The sequence below is a fragment of the Rhineura floridana genome, chromosome 9 (assembly GCF_030035675.1).
Source record: "Rhineura floridana isolate rRhiFlo1 chromosome 9, rRhiFlo1.hap2, whole genome shotgun sequence".
Lineage (NCBI taxonomy): Eukaryota > Metazoa > Chordata > Lepidosauria > Squamata > Rhineuridae > Rhineura > Rhineura floridana.
Window position 1 is genome coordinate 78751309 of NC_084488.1, and position 24548 is coordinate 78775856.

General features: G+C 41.1%; 1 protein-coding gene across 11 annotated transcripts in view; it reads right to left on the reverse strand.

Annotated features, from left to right (window-relative positions):
* Positions 1-262: 262 nt before the first annotated feature.
* The window catches only part of ABHD18 (abhydrolase domain containing 18), a 43498-nt gene continuing 19212 nt past the window's right edge, over positions 263-24548 (reverse strand). For 7 of the 11 annotated variants that reach the window (XM_061585063.1, XM_061585069.1, XM_061585070.1 and 4 more), the window contains 9 exons: positions 19573-19651; positions 19397-19483; positions 17915-17940; positions 14290-14428; positions 12402-12491; positions 8198-8299; positions 5892-6264; positions 2254-2428; positions 263-1085 (listed from right to left, as the gene is read on the reverse strand). In XM_061585063.1, the coding sequence (XP_061441047.1) occupies positions 1034-1085; positions 2254-2428; positions 5892-6264; positions 8198-8299; positions 12402-12491; positions 14290-14428; positions 17915-17940; positions 19397-19483; positions 19573-19651 (1123 nt within the window). In that variant the 3' untranslated portion in view covers positions 263-1033. Of the gene's footprint in view, positions 1086-2253; positions 2429-5891; positions 6265-8197; positions 8300-12401; positions 12492-14289; positions 14429-17914; positions 17941-19396; positions 19484-19572; positions 19652-24548 lie in introns of those variants that run through there. The other 4 variants (XM_061585066.1, XM_061585073.1, XM_061585075.1 and 1 more) reach the window with 4 other exon arrangements.

Genomic DNA, 24548 nt, shown 5'->3' on the forward strand with positions numbered 1-24548 from the left:
CCCTCACCACGTTAAGGTGTGCATCCTAATTAAAATCAATGTGAATTAAGTTAGTCTTGATTACCTTGTCCTATTGATTTCAGTGGAACTAAAGAGATTAACTTATTTATTGAATTTATACACTGCCCTTCCTCCCTTGGCAGCAATTTTCATTTGGACCCAACCTAAAATAGCAGTATAAAAAGCTGCTGCTATAGGGCAACATGAAGCAAAATAGTTTGTAAAAGAAATGTTCTTTAAGAAAGCCAGCATTAAACATATGCAACATTTAAAGAAGGCTCCACACTTTATTTTCATTTCAGGTGTAGCACTTCAGCCAATTAACAGTTTTTTATTCCTTGTAGCTAGAGATAATGCACTTCCCCCTGCCTCAAGAGCATACAGAGCGCTCCTGTTTTGTATGATTAAAGTTGGACACTTTTTTTAAAAAAAAGAATTAGTAAAGAGATGCAGGAAATTACAGTGTTCCAACGGAAGTAGAAACAGGGCTAGGGGATACTGAAGATTGTGGATACATGTATCTGCCTACTGCTAAAATTAAGTGTCTGTATAGACTACCTTAAGGATTTTTCCACTGAAAAACCTTTCAAGATGTTGAGCAAATTGAGTCTAGTTTGTCCCCTCCCTGTAGGTGATTTGTTGTGCCTTATGACTATATTTTTGAACTCCTTATGACAACGTGGGGCATGAAACTGAAATTTACATAAAGCCAATTTTAAACAGCTGTCAATACTGTATTGGTCTCTCTTCAAAGAATATGTGCATTTCCCAAATAAAATAATCTTCAAAAACAATGTATCCTATAAACAGACATGATCTTCATTAATAAATTGTGCTAGAATTGTCGGTGGCATGACTAATGCAAGTTAACGTTGAAATTGGTTGATAACAGTCTTACATATCACTAAGTTGAATATACCATCCAATTGGTGACTTTTAATTTAACTTCTGACTTGTTCTCCACATGAAGTTAACAAGAATATCCACATTAAAAATAGCTCAAAACTTTACAGAGCAGTTTAAGAGGATAGGACTATACACCATACTTCTGTAGAAAGCGTTCAAATGCATCATATATAGCTTGCCTAAAAGAAAAAGAGAGAAGATGAACACCATTAATGAGGGTACAGTAATAATTTACAAGATTTTGATCCAGAGTCAGCATAGTGTTCTAACAAAAGATTTTAACAACTGCTTTATGAACACACGCAGATCTCAGAAATCCACAACTAGTACCAGGCAGACTTGTAAGATCACTTCCACCTTTTCTAACAGCACAATCTAAACTCGAGATTTGCCAGGGTGAGATAGTATGGATTTGGTAGATCTAGGGCTTTCCCGACTTAGCCAGGGCTCAGCCAAAGTTAGGCTGGCATAAGTCCCTCACTGTTACACAACCAGAGCTATGCAGGTGTAACTCATTCACCCCAGTTCAGTAGGGCCCAACCAGCAGAACGTAAGCCAGCATAAGTCCCAAAAGAAGGCAAGGAGAGACTTAACGCCTATTCAAAACCTCTTTCAGGTCAGTCACATGACCTAACAACCCAGTGGAACTTAGCCAGCAAAAACGGTAGTGTAAATGAAAACCCTCCTGAGCAAAGTCTGGAATAGGGGTTACTTAAGCCAGCAACCTGCCTGAAACCTATTAAGTGGAAGAGGAAGGAATTATTGGAAAGGAACAGATGTTTTAGAGATTTTGAAAGCTAGGCATGCATCATTCCAAATTAAAGATCACACCTTTTATTTACATTGACTAACAACTGTGCAGGGAGAGAATGAGTTCGTTGTAATAAATTCAGTTTCAATTAAACTGTTTTGGGAGGTGGGGAATGGAATTCACTAATTCAAGAGGAGGGAAGTGTGGCTTTTATCCGAAATCTCCATGAGCTATCACTATGACCTTCCACATGATTGGGAGAAGAGTCCAATAATTGACAAAACTGAGGATCTCTACTTGTTGAATACATTTGGAAAATCTAATTATGTCAACTGAAATATAAAACAAAATTAATTGGATAGAAATTAAAGCCCATTTCAGAAATAATGCTCAACCATAGTTGCCACATCTTTACTTTAAACTATGCTTTGTTGAAAAAAGCCTGGATCAAACAGAGGAGGAAAGTGCTAAAGCCCAAAGTGAAATTCTGCTTGTTCACATAGCACAAAGCTATCGTTTAGTGTTAGGTCTGAAGTGGGCCCAAGTCTGCTGAATGCAGTCAACTTTAAAAGCTCTATTTTATTTTCATTCCTTACTTGATGCCTAACCTGAACAATCCTTGTTTGAAGAGGTAAGCACTAATATGACCTCCATCCAAGTATCGGATTTCACATCCTGGCCATATTTCTTGAAGGCTGCGCACTCCAGTTCTTGGAATATAAGCATCTTCCTTGGCTTGAACTACTATGATCAGTGTTGGATCAACTGGAACTGAGAACAAAGTATAGTGAAGTTCTTTGAAACTAAATATGCCATCTTTAGTGGTGAAGATGTTGTTAGAGAAACGTTAGTTAATAGTACAAGACAATTCCATGAAGATGTAAAATTATTTCTTTAGCAATTGGCAACCATTTAATGTAGCCTCATTTTTTTACTGATAAAATAACCCTGTCAAAAGCCTATATTATACAGCCACAAGAGTGGCATAGTTTGTTTGCATTCCGCAATGTTAAATTGAAAATACCCCCATGCCATTCTACTGCTTCCTATAAGCTCATTTCAAAACAAAACTTTACAACTTATAGTCCTGAACTCAGAAATGCTTGCTTAACCACCCTCTAAATTTTCATGGTGATACACAAAACACTCAGAGAATCTAGAGTTCAAAGTGTAAAACAAGAAAAAAATCCAGACCACTGTTGGACTTTTTTCTGTCTGTGGTCTCGTAATTTGTTGAAATCAATTAAAAATCAGCCATGTTCACAGAGCATCTGTAATCCAATTATTGACCTTGCCCCATACTCGGACCTTCATCTTCTGCAGTTTAAAAGTTTAAAAAATGCCTGGCTGATTTTTAATTAATTTAAGAAATCTAACATTGGACTATGATAGCGCAGGAATGCTCAGTAAGAACCAACTGTCAGTGTTCTAAAAGCCAGACTCACAACTCTTTGACTGGGCTAATCGGGGCCACACCCATGCGAGACATTTATTCCACTTGAAACAGTCATGGCTTCCCCCAAAGAATCCTGGGAAGTGTAGTTTGTGAAGGGTACAGAGAGTTAGGAGATTCCTATTCCCTTGACAGAGCTCCAGTGGCCAGAGTGGTTTAACAGTTAGCCCCCTCCTCTGGGGATTGTAGCTCGGTGAGGGGAATAGGGTCTCTCCTAGTAACTCTCAGCACCCTTCACAAACTACACTTCCCAGGATTCTTTGGGGAAGCCATGACTGTTTAAAGTGAAAAAAATGTCTGGTGTGGATGTGGCCAGTGATGGCTTTGGTTTAAATTTGGGTGGAAGGCTACGTGTGCCTGCTGTAGAATAAAAAGGTGGGGGAAACCCTGAAAAATGATGCTGTTCACAATGTTTTCCTTTTGGAAAGGAAAGGGGCTTTCCCTCTGCCCAGTGCCTACCTACCTAATCTCCTCCCCTCCCCCTTCCTCCAATGTCCCTGCTTTTTAAAGTTTGATAGAAATATCTGTTGGCTATAGTTACGTTCTTAAATCACAAGGGCTTTTTGCCTATTAGTGAATTAGATTACATTAAAGTGGGGAAAATAATAGCAAAGAAAAAATTATTCCATATACAAGAGCTTCTGAACATGTAACCAGCTTTCTTGCTCCCACTGGAAAAAAAAATCTTATAGCCCAATTCTATGAGTGATGTTAAAGGCTGCAGAACTTGCTCTGGTATAAGTTGGCATCATCTTGTAATCTGCAATGGTCCCATGTTTACCCTGTGGCCTCTTTTCCATAACGTTTGACAAGGTACCTCACCAAAGGCTTCTGAGGAAGCTTAGCAGTCATGGAATAAGAGGAGAGGTCCTCTTGTGGATAAGGAATTGGTTAAGAAGCAGAAAGCAGAGAGTAGGAATAAACGGACAGTTCTCCCAATGGAGGGCTGTAGAAAGTGGAGTCCCTCAAGGATCAGTATTGGGACCTGTACTTTTCAACTTGTTCATTAATGACCTAGAATTAGGAGTGAGCAGTGAGGTGGCCAAGTTTGCTGACGACACTAAATTGTTCAGGGTTGTTAAAACAAAAAGGGATTGCGAAGAGCTCCAAAAAGACCTCTCCAAACTGAGTGAATGGGCGGAAAAATGGCAAATGCAATTCAATATAAACAAGTGTAAAATTATGCATATTGGAGCAAAAAATCTGAATTTCACATATACGCTCATGGGGTCTGAACTGGCGGTGACCAACCAGGAGAGAGACCTCGGGGTTGTAGTGGACAGCACGATGAAAATGTCGACCCAGTGTGCGGCAGCTGTGAAAAAGGCAAATTCCATGCTAGCAATAATTAGGAAAGGTATTGAAAATAAAACAGCCGATATCATAATGCCGTTGTATAAATCTATGGTGTGGCCGCATTTGGAATACTGTGTACAGTTCTGGTCGCCTCATCTCAAAAAGGATATTATAGAGTTGGAAAAGGTTCAGAAGAGGGCAACCAGAATGATCAAGGGGATGGAGCGACTCCCTTACGAGGAAAGGTTGCAGCATTTGGGGCTTTTTAGTTTAGAGAAAAGGCGGGTCAGAGGAGACATGATAGAAGTGTATAAAATTATGCATGGCATTGAGAAAGTGGATAGAGAAAAGTTCTTCTCCCTCTCTCATAATACTAGAACTCGTGGACATTCAAAGAAGCTGAATGTTGGAAGATTCAGGACAGACAAAAGGAAGTACTTCTTTACTCAGCGCATAGTTAAACTATGGAATTTGCTCCCACAAGATGCAGTAATGGCCACCAGCTTGGATGGCTTTAAAAGAAGATTAGACAAATTCATGGAGGACAGGGCTATCAATGGCTACTAGCCATGATGGCTGTGCTCTGCCACCCTAGTCAGAGGCAGCATGCTTCTGAAAACCAGTTGCCGGAAGCCTCAGGAGGGGAGAGTGTTCTTGCACTCGGGTCCTGCTTGCGGGCTTCCCCCAGGTACCTGGTTGGCCACTGTGAGAACAGGATGCTGGACTAGATGGGCCACTGGCCTGATCCAGCAGGCTCTTCTTATGTTCTTAACCTTTCCTGCCTCTGCATCTTTCCCTATGTGCTCACAGATACATGGGGTAGTGAGATAGGATCTATGGCAGTGCTCTGATTTCAACATGTTTCATGGTCTATGGCAGAATATGGTCCTTTGTCACTTTGTTGGATCTGAATAATTGGGCTTGGCACTCAAGCTTTTCATTTCAATGTTTTTTCGTCCTGGCCTTGCAGCAGCACAAGGGGCCATTTCCTCTTACATGGATGTCACTAGCCCCTGCTATCCCTCTCTTCACATCTGTCTTTTCATGTTGAAGTTGTATTAGTCAAGTTGCTGTTGCACAAGTTCACCATAATTTGCAATGACGCAATGGCCACTGTACTCAACCTTATCTGCTTTTTGCCTCACACAGCAGACCATTGGAGTATGCTTTTATGAACATATTATACTTCAAAGGACTCCATTTACAAAAAAAGATTTCCCATATAAACTACATTCCTAGTTCTAGAAAAAGTAGGAACCAACGGATATAAAAAAGAGAATTTCAACTTTAAATGTTGTGTGTGGTCAGTGTGTGCTCACTTATTTATTACATTTATACCCCACCTTTTCATGATAGAAGCAATGCAGAAATGACATTTTGGAAAAAGGTTGAAAAAAAGATGGAAATGTTACTTAACAGGGTTGAAATAAGCAAAGGGCAACAAAAAGAAAGCAATTTCAAAACCATATTAAAATTAGCATATACCTGAAAAATTAGCTACATGGGTACATTCATCCATCACCCCTTTCATGAATCTTAAAGATTCTCTTTGTAAACGGTCACTTTTTCCACTTATCAGGTTCTTCTGCTCATTGGTAAAATCCTTATTGCTACTGCTGCTGGTTGAAAAAGTCTGGTTTATGCAGTGCATTTTTGATGCCTCTTGCACTAGCAGTCCTTCTGCTGAGGCACTTAGAGTAGTTTTGCTACTGCTAAGGCAGTGACCAGCTTCCACAGACAGAACATTGTTTCTGGTATCCAGGTTCACCGTATTGGAATTCAGATCCAGGTTGCTTAAACTGTCCACACTGCCAGGAGAATTTTTGACAAAGTCTTGTCCCATCTTGAATGAATCTGTCTAAATAACAATATTCAGTTAAGACACTTTGAAAATTAAGCAGCTGTCCCTGTAAGTTACCAGTTACTCTGGGATCCCTAAAACATTTGGGTTTTTTAAAAAAAATAGCAACATCTACAATTTGTTCTAAATGAGCTGGATGGGTTTGCCAGCTTCTGCCCCTTTGGGGCAGAGATGACTTGGCCACAGTACTCCATGCTCTGGTAAATTCTAGATTGGGTTATTGCAATGTGCTATATGAGGAGCTGCCCTTTGAAAATGATTCAGAAACTTCAGCTGGTCCAAAATGCAGCAGCTAGACGACTGGCTTGGGTTCCCTTTAGAACTTATATAACCATTGTTTTAAAACAGTTGCATTGGTTACCAGTTCATTTTCAGGCTCAATTCAAGGTGCTTATGTTAGTGTTTAGAGCCCTAAAAGACTGGGATCCCAAATATCTAAATGACCACCTCCTTCCCTACAGACCCTCTCAGGTGTTGAGATCAACAGAGGGGGCCCTTTTGGTAGTTCTGCCACCTTTGGAGGCTCAAGGAGAGGGAAAGAGCATTCTCTTAGGCAGACCCTGTGCAGTTCCCTCTCCACAGAGGTACATCTGGGAACATCACTGTACAGTTTTCAGCGAATGATGAAGATGTACCTCTTTACCCTGACCTCAGGTATCATAGATGTATATTTTTAGGATCCAACCTTGTTTTTTGTAATGTGATTTTTGGTGGTTTTTAACTTTTTTAATAGTTTTAAATGGCTGGGACCTGCCCTGGGATCTTTGGGTGAAGGGTAGGCAATAATCTACCGCTACAACCTACCTTGCATTAAATTTTGGTTAACCTAATCAAAATTATCTTAATAACAAACCATGAGGTTACATAGAACGTATGAAGCTGCCTTATACGGAGTCAAACCACTAGTCCAGCACTGCTCTGATTGACAGCAGTTCTCCATAGTCTCAGGCATAAGTCCCAGCCCTAACCCTACCATCCTTCAAATAGAGATCTAAGGGGCTAAACCTGGGACCACCTACATGCAAAGCATGTTTTTCCTATTGACATATGGACCTCCCACATCTGCAAACGTGGCCTCTACCCACCCCACCCCCAGCAACTAGCTACAGTCAGGACACCAGAAGAAAATAGGAACAGATGTCCTACTGGATTTTCCTATTGAAATGGATATCCATGGATATTCAAATTATTTTCAATACCCTGAGAAAAAAATATTTCCAGTTTTAAATAGCAACTATGCATGGTTATATAGTTTATAAAAATGGTAAATATGTAACAAACATTAAAGCCATTTGGTGAATATATAACAAACAGAGCCATTTGGCAATTCTCACAGATATATGAGATAACCAAGTATTTTTTACTAAGGATCAAAAAATGCAATTATCAGGTTAAGATGCTCTTGCTGGTCCTAGTCCTACCATGAAAACACTCCTTTATCACAAACAGTATTTGACAACCTCTCTCATAAGCCACTATTTGAATATACACAAATGTAAAAATAATTCACAGAAGAGGGGTAATGCATTTTTATATTTACATGAACAATGATGTTAATATATCTTCTTTGACATGGATATTTGAATTACAAATCCAATAAATTCCTATGTAATATTTTTGCTGAAGTGTTTGAACACTGTAACATGTACTGAATATGCTTTCACACATTGTAAAATGTACTGCCTTCAAGTCGATCCCGATTTATGGCGACCCTACAAATAGGGTTTTCATGGTAAGCGGTATTCTAAGGGGGTTTACCATTGCCTCCCTCTGAGGCTGAGAGGCAGTGACTGGCCCAAGGTCACCCAGTGAGCTTCATGGCTGTGTGGAGATTCGAACCCTGGTCTCCCAGGTCATAGTCCAACACCTTAACCACTACACCACACTCTGCAGAGGTAATATTCAGCATGAAAAATAAAATTATACTTACTCCACAATATTCAAGCATTTGAATTATTTCTTCTTCATAAACACTTTGAGTATAATACTGTTTCTCAAGTTCTCTCCAGTTCACTGCCTTGCTCAGTACACCCTGAAATTAAAGGCCACATTATGAAGCAGTGACAAGCCATTCTAAACTCTTGTTTTAAGGACTCCATATGTTTAAATACCGGTTTCAATTTTGTTAAATTTTCTATCATCATTCATCCTAGAAATCTGTGTCAAATTTATTTTTATTAATTTCAAAGCCTTTTTATTGGTCAATGTCATATGATGGTGAAGACAGCCTTTTGTGTTTCAAACTATTGTCGGAAGGCAGAGCTGGGGTCCCAATCCCGGGGAGCTGGATCCCGGAGAGTTGGGAGAAGAGTATTCGGATGGATGGCAGAGGGAAGGGGGAGGAACTTCCCCCCTTTGGAGCGAAGACGAAACAGAGGAACTGCCAGTGATAAGGTCGCTTAGCAACGGGGAGCCTGAGCCCTCCCTGGACATTCTCACGCCTCCCCCTCTTTCAGGCTCAGAGCAAGAGGGGGAAGTGGGAGGGCTGCTCACAGCCGAAAAGCGGGGAGGCAGTTTACCATCAGCCCCTCCCCTATCCCCCATCCTGGAATCGGAAACTTCAGAAGAGGAGGGGGTGATGCTTCCCCCCTCACCGCGCACACGCAGACAGCTGAAAAGACAGGAGAGAAGGGGGGGAAGGCGGGCAGTACCTGAGGGGCAGTTAAGGAGGAGCGAAAGATTGCGCGCCCGTTTGGCCCCTTCTTAAAGAACAGGCGGGAAGAAGTCCCTTGCTCTGTCAACTTTCTCCCAATGCCGCAGGACCTGTATCCCTGTATTGATTCATGAGAAAACGCAGTCTTTGTTTGGACATTACCCTAATAAAACACGAATTAACTACAATCGTTGGTCTGGTTCCTGAGTCACATCCTGGGCCTGACAACTATGTATTGAGTTATATTTGGAGTGGCTCAAGAACAAAAAGGTGAATGTCCCACAGTGGCCCAGTCAAAGTCCTGATCTCAATCCCATTGTGGTGCTCTTTGAAAATTGCAGTCCACAAGTGACGTCTAACCAACCTGAACAACCTGGAGTGAATCTGCCAAGAAAGAATGGGCCAAACTCCCTCCGACACTGTGTGCAAAGCTGGTACATATCTACCCCAAAAGACTTAAAGCTGTTACTGCAGCAAAAGGTGACTCTACCAAATTTAATGTGGGAGGGTTGAATACTTATGCAAGCAACAGGTTTCCGTTTTTTATGTTTCTTACAGACATTTTCCAACATAAAACCAATGTCACCTTACAAAAATTGATTTCAAAATAAAATATCATACAGAACAAAATTACAATGTACCATTTGTAATTCAGTAATACGAGAGCATTGGTCAGGGATCTGATTACTTTTGCAAGGCCCTGTATCTGAACTATATCTTTATATTGTTGCTTCCTCCCTGCTAAAACAAGATCAGCACAGCACATGTCTTGTTTCTGTTATCTGGGGTGACTGCAGGTGTTGCCACCACTCACCATATACTCAGAGGCACATGTTACCAAATTCTTCCAAGCTACACACGAAGTGGATTGGACTGTGACAGACCAACCCAAACTGTGTTTGCATTTTTACAAGTCTGTAGGATAGTACAGTATCTCAGAGGAGGTCAGGTGTCTTGCTCCCCTGGTGCATTCATTATAGCTGCCCAATTTCCCTGCTTTTTGAAGTTTGACAGAAATATCTGTTGGCTACAGGTACACTCTTAAACCGCAAGGTGTATTTTTTGCCTATTAGTGAATTTCTCTGCTTTTTAATCTGGGAGGTAAGAAATGGGATCCCGTGCAAGTTTGCTGAGAATGGATTGTTTGCATGATTATTGAGTTCAGTGGGATTTACTCCCCTGCAATCAAACTGACCATGAGGGTATGGGGAGAGGGAAGGGCAGAGGTGAGGAGGTTGATGGGAGCAGGGGGTAGGAGGAGGGCAAATTTGATCATTTGCATGTTTATTGAGTTCCGTAGGATTTACTCCCGTGCAATCATGCTTAGGATAGGTGAAACTGACTGTGGAGAGGAGGAGGAGGAGGAGGGAAGAAGAGCCGGAGTGGACAGGGGAGGAGGAAGAGCTGGAGTGGGCAGGGGAGGAGAAAGGAAGAAGGGAGGAGAGGGGGAAGGCAGGTCTGATCATTTGCATGCTTATTGAGTTCAGTGGAATTTACTTCCATGCAATCAGGCTTTGAATAGGTAAAAACTGAAAGGGGGGAAAGGACAGGAGGGGGGAGGGAAGGGGATAGGAAAGGTTTGATCATTTGCATGCTATTTGCGTTCAGTGGGATTTACTCCTGTACAATCATGCTTAGGATAGGTGAAACTAACTTGGGGGAGGAGCAGGGAGGGGGGACGGTAGGAAGGGGGAGGGATTTGTAGTTGGTAAAGGGTGCTGATAGTTGCTAGGAGAGACCCTATTCCCCTCACAGAGATATAATCCCCAGAAAAGGGGCTGACTGTTAAAGCACTCTGGCCACTGGAGCTCTGTCAGGGGAACAGGAATCTCCTAATTCTCTGCACCCTTCAGAAACTACACTTCCCAGGATTCTTTGGGGGAAGCCATGACTGTATAAAGTAGAATAAAGGTCTGGTATGGGAGTGGCCCCCTGATTAGCCTAGCCAAACAGCTGTGAGTCTGGCTTTTAGAACACTGACAGTTGGTTCTCACTGAGCATGCCCGACCTTGGAGTCCAATGCTAAATTTCTTAAATTAATTAAAAATCAGCCAGGCATTTTTTTAAAAACTTTTAAACTGCAGATGCAGGTCAGTATGGGGCAAGGTCAGCAATAGGATTACAGATGCTCTGTGAACATGGCTGATCTTTAATTAATTTCAACAAATAATGAGACCAGACAGAAAAACGTCCAACAGGGATTTGGATTTTCCCCCCTCTTGTTTTACACTTTGAATTCTCAATTCTCTGACTGTTATATATTGCCATGGGAACTTACAGGGTTGTTAAGCAAGTGTTTCTGAGTTCAGGACTGTAAGTTTTGTAAGGTTTTGTTTTGAAATGAGCGTATGGGAAGCAACAGAATGGCATGGAGGGTATTTTCAATATAACATAGCAGAATGTGACAAATCCATACCAGCTATAGTATACAGTCACTCTTGTGGCTGTACAATGCAGCAGTCCATAAAAAGTGTAGTCCATAGTAACAGTGCAGTGCATCAAAGTCCAGTTCCTTCACAGCCTGCATGTCTCAGACAACTGCCTTCTGTGCCACATGAACCATTTAGAAATAGAAGATTTCTGGTGAGGTACTGAGAAATGGAGTAAGCTTAAAAAACTTGCTTCTCAATTTAAAATTTCGTAACTCCATCCTAACCCCAAGAACACAAAGTATTTCCACTGTAAACTGTTCCAACAATAATCAAACCTGATTGGATTACTGTGCGGCTGCCCCTGAGGTTGGTCCAGAAGCTGCAGCTGGTGCAAAATACAGCCGTGTGACTGCTCATTGGGGCACGGCGTCACCAACATGTTACCCCGCTGCTGAAAGAATTGCACTGGCTGCCCATTAACTACACGCCAAGTTCAAGGTTCTGGTTTTGGTGTACAAAGTACTATTCAGCTTGGGACCAGGATACCTGAAAGATAAGTCTTACCCCTTCTATACCCAGTCGATCAATGCACTCTGCAGGTGATGGACTCCTACAGACACAATTTCATCAGGAGCTCCACTCCATACAACACAGGAAGCAGACCTTTAGTGTTGTGGCACCCACCCTTTAGAATTCCCTCCCATAAAATATTAGATAGGCACCATCTCTGTTATTTTTTCAGCGCCTACTAAAGACCTTCCTCTTTCAACAAGCCTTTTAAGTAGAGGCCTCATCCCAGTCTGTGTTAAATTACTTTTTTAGTTGTTTTTAAACTTTTTTTAATGTTTTAAAAATGTTTTGTTTTAATATGTTTTTAAAGATGCTTTGTTTCAATATGCTCTTAGACATGTCTTGTTTTAATATGTTTTAGTCTTTTGTTTTTAAGATGTTTTAGAGTGTTTTTAGTGTTCTTGTTTGTAGCCCTGGGCTCCTAGGGGGAAGGGCGGGATATAAATTTAATCATAAATACACAAACAAGCATTAGAGCTTTGAAACCTTTGGGTTTTTAACTTGTTGTCATTGTATACTATTAACTTCAAATACATTACCGTAGTAAAAACACCAGAGGCTGTAGACCAGGAGAGACAGGGAACTAGTGGCAATGGTTTAGCCCAATTTGACACTGCTAATGACGCCATCTGACAAACAGAAGACAATATATATTTTATAAAGGTATTTTCTGGTTCTCACATAAGTTGGTATAGCACTTGATATTTTATTAGTCACCTCAGTATTTTTCTTCCAAAAGGCTTTAAGATAAATAACTTTCAGTCCTATTATTTTTCTTTACACACATTTCATTTGCTTCAAACTAAAAGATTAATTGTACAACACAGTTGGTTTCATAACTCCTTACAGAGTAACAAATTATTTTGTTCTAATAAGCATAAGTTAAATAAATTTATTATCTATGAAGGAAATCACTTATGCTCCCCCAACTATTTTATAGCATACAAAAAACTACCCCTTTTCTCACTTTTCTCTCCCAAATATCATTCATACAAAAAGTAGACAGCATTTATATTAAAAGATTTCTCTAAGAACTTCAAATTATTTAGAAAAATATTGTTATACTGCCCTCTCATAAAATATAAGAACATAATATAGCAATATAAAAACATTTTTAAAAACCATTAAAAGCAGTACATTTGTATTCAATACAAATCCTTCTTCCAAGGAATTATCCTTCCTCTTCTAAGTATGAATCTTGAGATCCTTGAAAATCGGATAACATAAGATTCTCCTTTTATCCTCACAACAGACCTGTTTATATAGCTAGCTTCAGATATAAATAATGGGCCAAGGATACATGAATTGTAAGGATTTGAACCAGGCTTTCCCCAGTCAAACTGGCTCTATCTCAACTAAAACTTTAAGGATAAATTATGAAGCCTTGACTATCCCTCAACAAACCTTTTATGATGCTGATTATTATTAATTGCCATTTGGTGGAACAACTGTGATATAAGTTATATGGAACACACAACAGGTTAGAGTAACACAATTGCAGATGTAGCTATGATGGGCTGTTGAGCCAATGATTTTTAAACTTCTTGAACTATTTTGTTTTCAAACTAGAAAGTCTGTTGGTGGACATGAGACAATCAGTTAAGGACTACTGGTGCCTAAGATTTCTGTATAATTAGAGATTGCCAACTAGAATTGCATGAGCAGGGGGTCACAGTGAAAACAAAGTTGATTTCGTCCACACAGATAAAGCACACAGCACATTACAGGGATGTGCTTCCATCCAGTAAATATACATTTGCATTTATCTTTAAAAGGGCTAAACACACACAATCTTTAGTAGGTATTTCCTGCATCTAATTTTCCCATTTATACGTATACAGATGTTTATACATTCAGCAATTAAATCTGTAGAAGAAGAAACTGTGATGACAGGAAAATGTTTGGAGCTGAGGTGCATGAGAGAATGCATTCCATGCTCTTTCACTGATATAATTATTTCACATAAGCACAGTATTCTTGAAAAGACACTAACGATCCTGCTTCATACAGCCACAAAACTGACTTGTACAGTATCAACAGATATGTTGATTGCCAGAAGACACCCAGATACATTTCTGACTTAGCAGAGCAAAGACAGAATGACAGAATGAAGGCTGAACCTCAGCAGAACTGTTCTCTTGTATACTGATGAATTCAATGACATTTTCTAAACAGCAGCTAAGGAAGTTACTATTTACATAAAATTGAAATTTAAGAAGAATTTGATCAAACTATTCTCCCTATTCAGTCTAATATAGTATGAAAATGAAAGACAATTTCCAAATCTGCACATCCTTTTTTTCATGTCTATGTCATGTGATTAAGATAGCTCACTTTTACAGTTACGTATAACACTTAAAAGCAGCTAACGATGGACGTAAGTAAGCTTCAACTGAATTACCACTTAAAAAAAAAAAAAGCTCTTACATGTCCTCCCATGGATATTCCAGTCATTCCCAGGGGTCCATAGCCTTCTCTTTCCAACCAGTGCAAAAGAGCTGCTGATTCTAGCACAAGAGCTCCTCCCATCACAAACAGGTCAGAGACATTTTTCAGACATGACCTTCTTTCCTCACAAAAAAAGACCAACTTTTAATATATATATATATATAACATATAACCCATATAACCATATCTACAGCAAGTCAAGATTTGAATCAGATCATGATTGTCATAAAGATTTTCACCCATTTCATACAAGGAAAGTTATGATTATATTTAACCATGTAGTTGTTGCCTAGACAAACTGGGCCCAACAATATAGGTATTTGAACAATATTTCAGAGTAAACCGGAGCACAAAACTGCCAGCAATGGATTCTGGACAGTAAGTTTATTCATATTTACTTCATCAAGTTGTTTTGTGACAAAAAGGCCTTAAAAATATTGATACTGCCTTAAGAAGAAAAGCTGTGGACTTTGGCCATAAGTTGCTGGATAAATTGTGTAATCCACAATTACTGGTTAAGGCCAGGATTTCAAATGCGTTACTATGATGACAGTCTTGAACATATTTGATTTGCAGTGCAATGTGCATTGAAGCTACAGAATTTATTTTCCAAAGAGGTATATAGCAGCTTTGTCTCCATAGGAACATTACATGTAAAGCAACAATTAAACTTTATGATTTATAGATTTGGTGCCTGGCCAAAATCCAGCATGTTACACTTGTTCAGTGTGCTTTACTAATTTGGGGGGAAAGCAGAAGAGTTTAGGAATATGGAACAGCAATTCCTGTATGATTCTCTTCCCTTCTCAGTTGGTCAAAACTGCCAGTCCTCACTCAAAATGGTGGGCAAGAGAAATGCTATAACCATGACCAGGCTTCACTGTGAAATACATTTGCAGTGAGTGGCAGTTGTATCTGGCAGTTCTTCTAGTTTATGGCCAGGGTTTGGACAAAAGTGTAAGAGAACTGTCGTGAGTTCTATTATAGCACAGAGATTATGCAATGCTTCACATATATTAACTGTCTGGTGTACTCCTCTCTTAACTCTCCACCTATTACTTGTTAGAATTATTCCTGTGTTAAATTTGCACACATGGCACACAGATCAATAGGAACATTCATGGTAGAATATTTGTACTAGTAAGTCTAGTTTCCCAGACAGGTTTCCACAAAAATCATTGCCATTGGCAATTATCCATTTTCTTACATGTCACCACTATGAGACACTCATCCCATTAATTCTCCACATCACAGCTTCTTATCCAGGTTCAAAGACTCTCGGAAGCAGCATGAAATTCTTGCCATTTCTCAATGCTTGGCATTACTTCCTCTGAAGTGGCAGGGTCTTTCACCCACCTTGCACTCTGAAGGAACAAGAATCTGTCCTGTCATTTCCAAATGCATCTAGAGCATGACATAAGGTAAGTGAATGACTCCACTCTTCAGGAAGGAAAGGCATCAGCCACTTGCTTTGAGCTGAATGGAAGTGGCAAGAATATTTTGCCATAAGTAAGTGGGCCCCAAACCAGCCCAGGGTGAGAGACTGACTCCCCAGTGTCATATACAAGTTCCAGATGACTTGGGAAAATAACAAATGACTGGCTATCAAGGCCAACCATAATTTGTACAATGCTACACATAAGGGGCTATTTCTCACTGTGATATGCAAACAAAAACAATAAAGAATTTTGAAGCTGCAACTTGGGCTAAGAAAGCAAATGAAGCCACCCCAATATTAATGAACATTTATCTGGCATTTTAAAATCTCACAATATTATGAATTAAGGTTACCAGACAGTTGATCAGAAAGTAAAGGTAGTTGCAATGGCCCATTAGAAATATTTCAAAATCATATTAGGGTAATATCCGTACTAGGCCAACCAAAATATCACAAAATACTGTGCAAGCTTTCAGGTTCTACAGAAGTCTTCATCAGTCCAAAAGTCTTCATCAGGCTAGGTGATAAGCAGAGCAATAAGGAAGAGAGAGGAAGTGGGAAAGACAAGTTCTGGAGAACTTGAAACTTATGCAACATTTTGTGGTATTTTGGTTGGTCCAGTAAAGGTATTTCCCTAATATGGATTTTGGAGCCTTTATTGTCCCTTTATGTTTAGCCATTCTATGGCAGGATCCCATACACGAGAAAGAGGATTTTACACCATCTGAAAATGGGACTTGATTCTCTGAGAAACATTCCCTTCAACTGCTAGTTAAAGTTATCCAGTTTAGCTTCTATTTACTTCTGACCTAGCATATTTCCAATTTTACTAATTGTATAGTTTCTCTTAATTCCTGTTTTCAACCTATCAAGAATCCTGTGTGTATCACCTACAGACGGAAGCAGACCTGGATAACAGAGAGAGCTTATCTTTTTAGTGATGGAGATTTGGCCATTGTTACACTAACCAGTTCCCATCAGGCACTGGTACAACCTGATACCTTTGTATTGCCTAAAGTGGCCTCATTTGAATGACTGCTAAGACTCCCTCATACCATCTCAAGACTGTGACCAGATGCAGACTAGTTTAAACTGCAGCCAACATCACACACCCCCCAAAACAAAATTGCTCTGTTATCCTGATGAACAGTTCTGGAGAATTTGAAAGCTTGTGCACATAGTTGAAATCCACCTATATCAGCAGAGAAACTACTTTTTTAAACATATGAATGCTAAAAGCAGTTTCCTTTCTAAACATAGATTATTATATTGAAGAGATTCATTTGAAGGAATCATTTTCAATGTTTACCTCTTTCAATATATTTTTGTTACCACTGTCACTTCAGTGGTCATTTATGGCAAACTTGTATTTAATAATAATAGATATATTGGAAGCACTTCACATGCATAACCTAGTTGTAATCCTTGCAACAAACCTGTAAGGTAAGTCATTATTTTCCCCAGTATTCCAGATGAGAGGGACCGAGGCTGAGAGAATGGCTTGCCTGTGACAGCTAGTAAGGGGATTTGTGTTAGGATCTTCCTGAGTTGTACCTCAATCTATTAGAATGTAACATAGAATGACAACTTCATTGCAGGTAGCCTATTTCCTAGGGCCCAGGTGGGCAAACTTCAGGCTGTTTTTAACTAAACGCAAGGTCACCAATCAGAGTCAGGTGCAAAATACACACACTTAACACAGTGTATACAAGTCCATGTACCAGAATTAAATTCTCAGTCCTTCTCCACAAAAATCTACTGCTTTTCCACCAAACCTTCCTGGTGTCAGCTGCCAAATTTAAGGAGGAAACCCTGCAAATCTACCAGAGATCACCCAGAAATCTACCATAGGATGCAATGTTCAATTCTATGAAATGACCTAGTTTTCATACTGCCGAACATCTTGTAACACCTAGTTGCTGGGTAATTGGATCAAGGTTTTTTTACTGAAATAACTTACATAAGTGATCTGAAGACATTCAACATGCTGACCAAAACCATTTCACAGTCAAGGTATGCAAAAGCTGGCAACTTTAAAATTGTGTGTATCCTCTAAGATTTACATTTATAGAATTTTAAGCAGTACATCTGTTTCCTAATTTTTTTTTTGAAAGAAATGGAGGAAAGAGAGTAGCTAGCAAAATGTGATGCATTCATAATACTTACAACTGATCCTTAGGTTTTCTGCATCCATGTATACATACAAGTCAAAGAAATTCATATGCAAACATATATACATTCTGGGTTTCAACATTTTCATTACAATTTATATTTAAATGTTTAAATAAATCTGCACACAAAAATCAACAGTTATTTTAACTGTGAATTTAGTTAGCAATTTGAATTATATTAACAATTTATTTTATTTTATTTATTATTTTATTTATATCCCACCCTTCCTCCCAGCAGGAGCCCAGTGACCATGAGGATAATAAAATGCTTCTATAAGTAATTCATATTTTGTTAACAACTTGCCTGATTAGTGAAAGCACAAAAATAAAAATCTATCAAAATGCCAACAGAAGATTGAGTTAAAAAAAACCTGAGAAATATTAATCATAGATAAATTAACACAGCAAATTAGGACCCAAAATGGGGGGCAGAAAACTAATCATTTTACAAAAGATTGATGGCTAGTAATCACATTTGGAAACTGAACCTCTTAACTGGAACAATTCAAATACAAATATGACCACTGTGTATGTACTAATTGCCTCAAAAGAAATTGCTACTGGTTGTTTTCATGCTTAAGTGAACCAAAATAAAAAGTGAGCAACTGGGAAGTGTGATTGTAATTGACTTTGCTATTGGGAGGGAGGCAGTGTTCTGTTTCATATTTTCTGTGCTATTGCTTATGAAAAACAGTAAGCTAAGATAAAGGTTTGCCTCAACAGCTGCCCCAAAAGAACCCCTGCCCCCCAAATACAAGTTTAAAATAAAGTACGGGGATTTGCCATAAGAGCAGCCTGCTGGATCAGGCCAGAGCCCCAACTAGTCCAGTATCGTGTTCTCACAGTGGCCAACCAAATGCCCATGGGAAGCCTGCAAGCAGTACCTGAGATCAACAGCACTCTCCACTCTTGTGGTTTCCAGCAACTGGTATTCAGAAGCATACTGCCATTTTAAATTGGTGGGCCTATGCACTACTTTCCCATTATTTCTTTAAACTGTCCTCATGCCCTCCCCCCCAAGCTGCTTTTAAAAGGTGGATAATTTTAGATAACGCTGGGTCTGTGGGCACAGCTCCTTAAAGGTATCTCTCAAGATTTGGCTGCATACATGGATGCAGCACATGCTCCTCTGAGTTTTTATTTGTATATAGTTTTACTAATATATAATTGCACACACATTGTTTTCAATTACATATGCCTCTGGGGAGCTGCAAAATTTTCACAGATTAATTGATTTCTTTTCAAACAAAATCACATATACTGCAGTAAAACTATTAGGTAGTGTACAGACCAGTTTTTTTCTAGCACAGTTCAGTCAATTTCCAAGCTGCCTATTTATACAGGAAACATACAAATGATTGATGTTTCATATACTTTGAGAGTTCTCTTTTCACCATGTTAGTGTTGGAACTAAACAGCACAACCTTTCCCCTTTGTATTTGTACCTCATAGACATGTTTTGCTTGGCATAAAGGATATAATAAGGGTTTTCTAACAACAGTGAAGCCATGCAGGCTTCTTTGATCATTGGACGGGCCATTAGAGTGCGTCGTCTCCAAAAGTACTAAAAAGACAAAGGTTTCATAAAAATAAATTAAATAGCACAAGTGTAGCAGGTTTTTAAAAAGCATTAATAAAGTAATGTGTGCTTACATGGTCTCCAGTGCCTGCTAAATGAATGCACACTGGTCTGTATTTGCTGTTCCATCGCTTTGGTACTAAAAATTGAAACCTATCAAACAGAAGGCAATCATTTAAAAAAACTGTCTACATGAAATAAAGTTAATAGGCTAGTGACTAATATCACACAAAAATGTTTGACGTCAAGCACTAGTAATTCATTTATCTCCAAGAATGCACTACCCAATGAAAAGGGGAATGGTGAACTGATATATCTTGGCATAACTTCCATGCTATGCAAAATTTTACTAGAAAAAGTTGAGTTTTCCAGAAGAAGAATGAGTGACATTAAAAATCTCTGCAGTAAGTCTATTTTCTAACTCATTTGGTATGGCTACAGAAAGAATGAAACCATCTGTTTCCAGCTTTTAACTGGAATTTCTCATTAAATTTGAAATTGGAACTTTTGTTAGTTTAATCCAGGGGTGAGAAATCTCATCAGCCCAGCAGACCAGATCTTTATTTCTTTCCCCCCATCTGACAGTCATCTGATGTTGTAGTGACATAAGCTGATTGACACTGGTAAATGTTGGCCCACAGGGGTTGGGGGGATAGTTCAAAGGGTTTGCTCAGCCCTCTGACCAGTGCTTCCCGGACTCCCAACAACTAACAGCTGGTGTCAGGTGCTTGGGAAGCACTACACTAAAGCCTCTGCAGACAATCCATTAGGGAGTACCTGCAAAGCCCCTTTCAGCCAAGCCCCACCCTTACCTGCCCCACACTTGATGTCTAATATGACATCATGTGGAGGGCAAGTGAGCATAGCTTCTCTGAAATGTCATTGTGGGACAACTGGAGAGCCCTGGCAAGACAAATTTGGCTTGTGGAATGGAGGTTCTCCACCCCTGGTTCAATTGTCATTTTTTAAAAACAAGCCAGGATCAAGCCAGGGTTTATGATTCTGGCTTGTTTCAACAAACCATAGCTTAAACTAACCACTGTCTGTACTTTCCAGTTGTTAAGATAAGCCAAGGTTAGTTTAAAACTAATAATTTAATTTGTCCAATCTCTTCCTTTTAACCAAGGCGGAGAGGAGGAAGCACACAAGACATGCTCATCCGCTTAGCTCTATGCAGTGTTTTGGCATTGCACTTAAATCTGGTCTAAATCTCCAGGACACACTAGACTAGCTCACACAATATATTTCTCTCTCCATATGAGAAGTCCCACTGTTATTCAGGCACACACTGGCAGACAGAAGTAACATGTGAACCAGGTATCTCGCAGCAATTAGCATCACTGCAGCAAAACTTTATCCAGCTATCGAGATAATAAGAACTGCTGCTGCTGCTAGCCAAATCAGTTATAACCTTGTTAATGTATTACATTTCTCCATGCAAATACAAACACAGAATAGCTGGTACATGTGTAGAAAAAATGTTGTACAGGATCTAAACTGTCCCTTGAAGCATGCAAAATGGACCATTGGTCTCGCTTGAAGGGTGATTTTCATAGGAGGACTGCCATCAAGCGGGTTATAGCTCCACCTATCGTCCGAAGGCAAGAATGTTTTTGAAGTCAAGACTAGGGGTGTCAGGCCCCTCCCACTCTCCAGTTCATTCGCAGCGAGTCCAAAGAGAGATATCTAAAAATGCAGGAGGAAAGGCCAACGGGCCTACCAGCAAAGACATAACACAATAGCAATAATCATAATAATATGACTCTAACGTAGCGACATAACATTAATAGCAGTCTTGACTTCACTAGTAAATCTATTATAATAGCGTAACAGGAATATATGAAAAAAACCCCAAAAATATCTAGGTATCCAGGTATCCTCCAACTGGGAGGGTCATGATGGCAGTCCTCCTATGAAAATCACCCTTCAGGTGAGACCAATGGTCCATTTTCCATAGGAGGACTGCCATCAAGCGGGATGTACCAAGCAGCCCATAACAGGGAGGGACCACCCACATCCTAATCATCATTAACAACCTGTTGCAACACTCATCTGCCAAAAGAGGCATCGGCAGAGGCATAACGATCTATTCTGTAATGCCTTATAAACGAGTGTGGGGTAGACCAAACAGCAGCTCTGCAAATATCAGCGACAGGAGCGTTGGTAGCAAAAGCAGCTGTAGTGGCCCCTGACCTAGTGGAATGAGCTGTTATACTAGCTGGAACTGGAAGCTTAAGGGACTCATAGGCTAAGGTAATACATGCACGCAACCAGCGGGATAAGGTGGAATTAGCTACTTTATGCCCCATAGCACGTGGATGAAAGGATACAAACAAAGACTCAGTTCGTCGTATATCCTGGGTCCTAGACAGGTAGGTCTTGAGAGCCCTCCGAACATCCAATGAATACCAAGCCTTCTCTACAGGATGGGTAGGATTCGGACAAAATGAAGGAAGAACAATGTCCTGGTTGCAATGGAAAACTGAATTGACCTTGGGACAGAAGGAAGGATGGATCACTTTTCAGCACAACAGAGTCCTTGAGAAAGACACAGAGATGGCGGGCAGAAGACAATGCGCTCAGTTCCGAAACTCGTCTCGCAGAGGTGATCGCAATCAGGAACAGGACCTTGAAAGACAACAGACGTAAAGGCACAGTCCTAAGGGGCTCGAACGGAGGGCGTTGTAAAGCCTGTAGGACCTTCGACAAACTCCATGAGGGAAAGCGGTGGAAGACAGCCGGTGAGCGTAACGCGGTTCCCCTCAGAAAACGTTTAATGAACGGGTGCGAGGCAATAGGAGCACCAGCGGAGGACACTGAGAGAATGGACGACAGAGTGGACCCATGTCTACGTAAGATGTTGGGTCTAAGTCCCATCAGGAGGCCCCTATGAAGGAATTGCAGCACCTGTTGTATTGTGGCCTGGGAAGGATCGAGGTGCTGGGACTGACACCACCTGGAGAATGCCACCCAAGTATGTTGATATATACGGGTGGTGGATGGTCATCTCGAGGCCAAGATAATGTCAATAACAGTGTCAGACAGGCCAGCAGACCTTAAATGTCCCCGTTCAAAAGCCACGCTGTTAGCTTGAGCCAATTGGGATCCTGATGCAATATTGGACCCTGGGATAAGAGGTCTGGCCTGACTGGGAGCGTCCAAAGGTCCGTCATTGACATGGCAAGGAGATCCAAGAACCACGGTTGACGGGGCCAATATGGAGCTATCAGAACCAGTTTGGCCCTCTTGCGTCGCACCTTTCTCAAGGTTCTGGCTAACAGTGGTATTGTACAATAGGCCATCCGGCCACGGTAGCGATAGGGCATCCACCGCTTCCGCTGTCGTGTCCAGGTATCGAGCGAAGTACCTGGGTAGCTGGCAATTGCGACTGGAGGCAAATAGATCAACTGAGAAGACGCCGAACCGACACTGGAGAAGATGGAAAATGGTCGGATGAAGTTTCCATTCTCCTGGAAAGACCTGTTGTCTGCTGAGCCAGTCTGCTGTCACATTCCAAATTCCTCTGAGAAGTTCTGCTTTTAAGGATTGCAGATGTTGCTCTGCCCAGTCGAATATGAGGGAAGCTAGGTTCTGCAGAGGACGGGACCTGGTCCCCCCTTGTCTGTTTAAATGAGATTTGGCACACGTGTTGTCCGTTCAAATGAGAACATGGTCCAAGGGGAACAGAGACTGAAAATGGAGCAGAGCTAAGTGGACAGCCTTCAGTTCTAGCCAACTGATGCTCTGAGTCTGCTCTGCTGTGGTCCAAACCCCCTGAACGAACTGGGAGTTGCAGTGGGCTCCCCAACCAAGGAGACTGGCATCTGTGGTGATAACAGTCCTGTGGGGTTCTCTGAACGGAGTGCCCTGGGTGAGATGTTGGACCCTCGTCCACCAGCGGAATGAAAGATGCAGTGCGGGGCTCAGGGGAATTGCTCGATGATTTGACCTGGCAATGTCCTGCTGAAACGGCAACAAAGCCCACTGGAGTTGGCAAGTATGAGCTTGAGCCCATGGCACAATATGGATGGTGGACACCAACATTCCGAGAGCCCTGGCTAGAAGCATGACGTCTGCGGTTGCGTGGTGCATCAGAGACCGTGCGATGTTTGTGATAGCAGTTATGCGGTCTGGAGACAGGAACACCGTCACCTGCAGGGTGTCCAACATCGCCCCTACATGTTGTAGGCGTTGGGTTGGTTGGAGATGGCTTTTGTCGAAATTGACTAGCCAGCTGTAGGCCTGCAAGACATGGAGCGTGAGCATTAGGTGGCGATGAGCCAGCTCCCTGGAACTCGCCCGTATTAAAAGATCGTCCAAGTAGGGGTAGATATGCACCCCTTGAAGCCAGAGGTAAGCCACTAGTATGAGTAGCACCTTGATAAATACTCTCGGGGCAGATGAGAGGCCGAATGGCATCGCTCGATATTGAAAATGCTGGGGGCCGAAGGCAAACCGAAGGAATTTTCTGTGGGCTATGCAAATAGGCACATGGAGATACGCTTCCTTTAGGTCGATAGAAGCCAGGAAGTCTCCTTCGTGAAGGCTTTCTGTAATGGAGTGGAGGGATTCCATTTTGAACCTGCGATACTTTACAAAACGGTTGATGAACTTGAGGTCCAACACCGCCCTCCATGACAGATCTCGTTTGGGCACAGCAAATAGGAGGGAGTACACCCCTTCCGACCTCTCTGTTGTAGGGACTGGCTCTATCGCCGCTGTGTCCAAGAGGTGATGTATGGCTGTCTGCATGATGCAGTGCCTGGCTGGTGCCCTGGGACAAGGGGAGGGATGAAATCTGTCTGGAGGGATTGCCGAAAACTCTAGTGCATAGCCATAACAAAAAAGATCTCTGATCCAGGCGACCTGAGTCAGACACAGCCAATGGTCTCCAAACAGAAGCAGTCTGCCCCCGACCGGTATCGCATCAGTACTGTCTGTGCTGGCGAGACCCTCCCCAATATGAGGACGTTGAGGTACCTCTGAGCCCCTGGTACTGACCTCTGCCTGGGAAACGTCTGTTCCAGGCTCCCCTGGAGGGACAGAAATC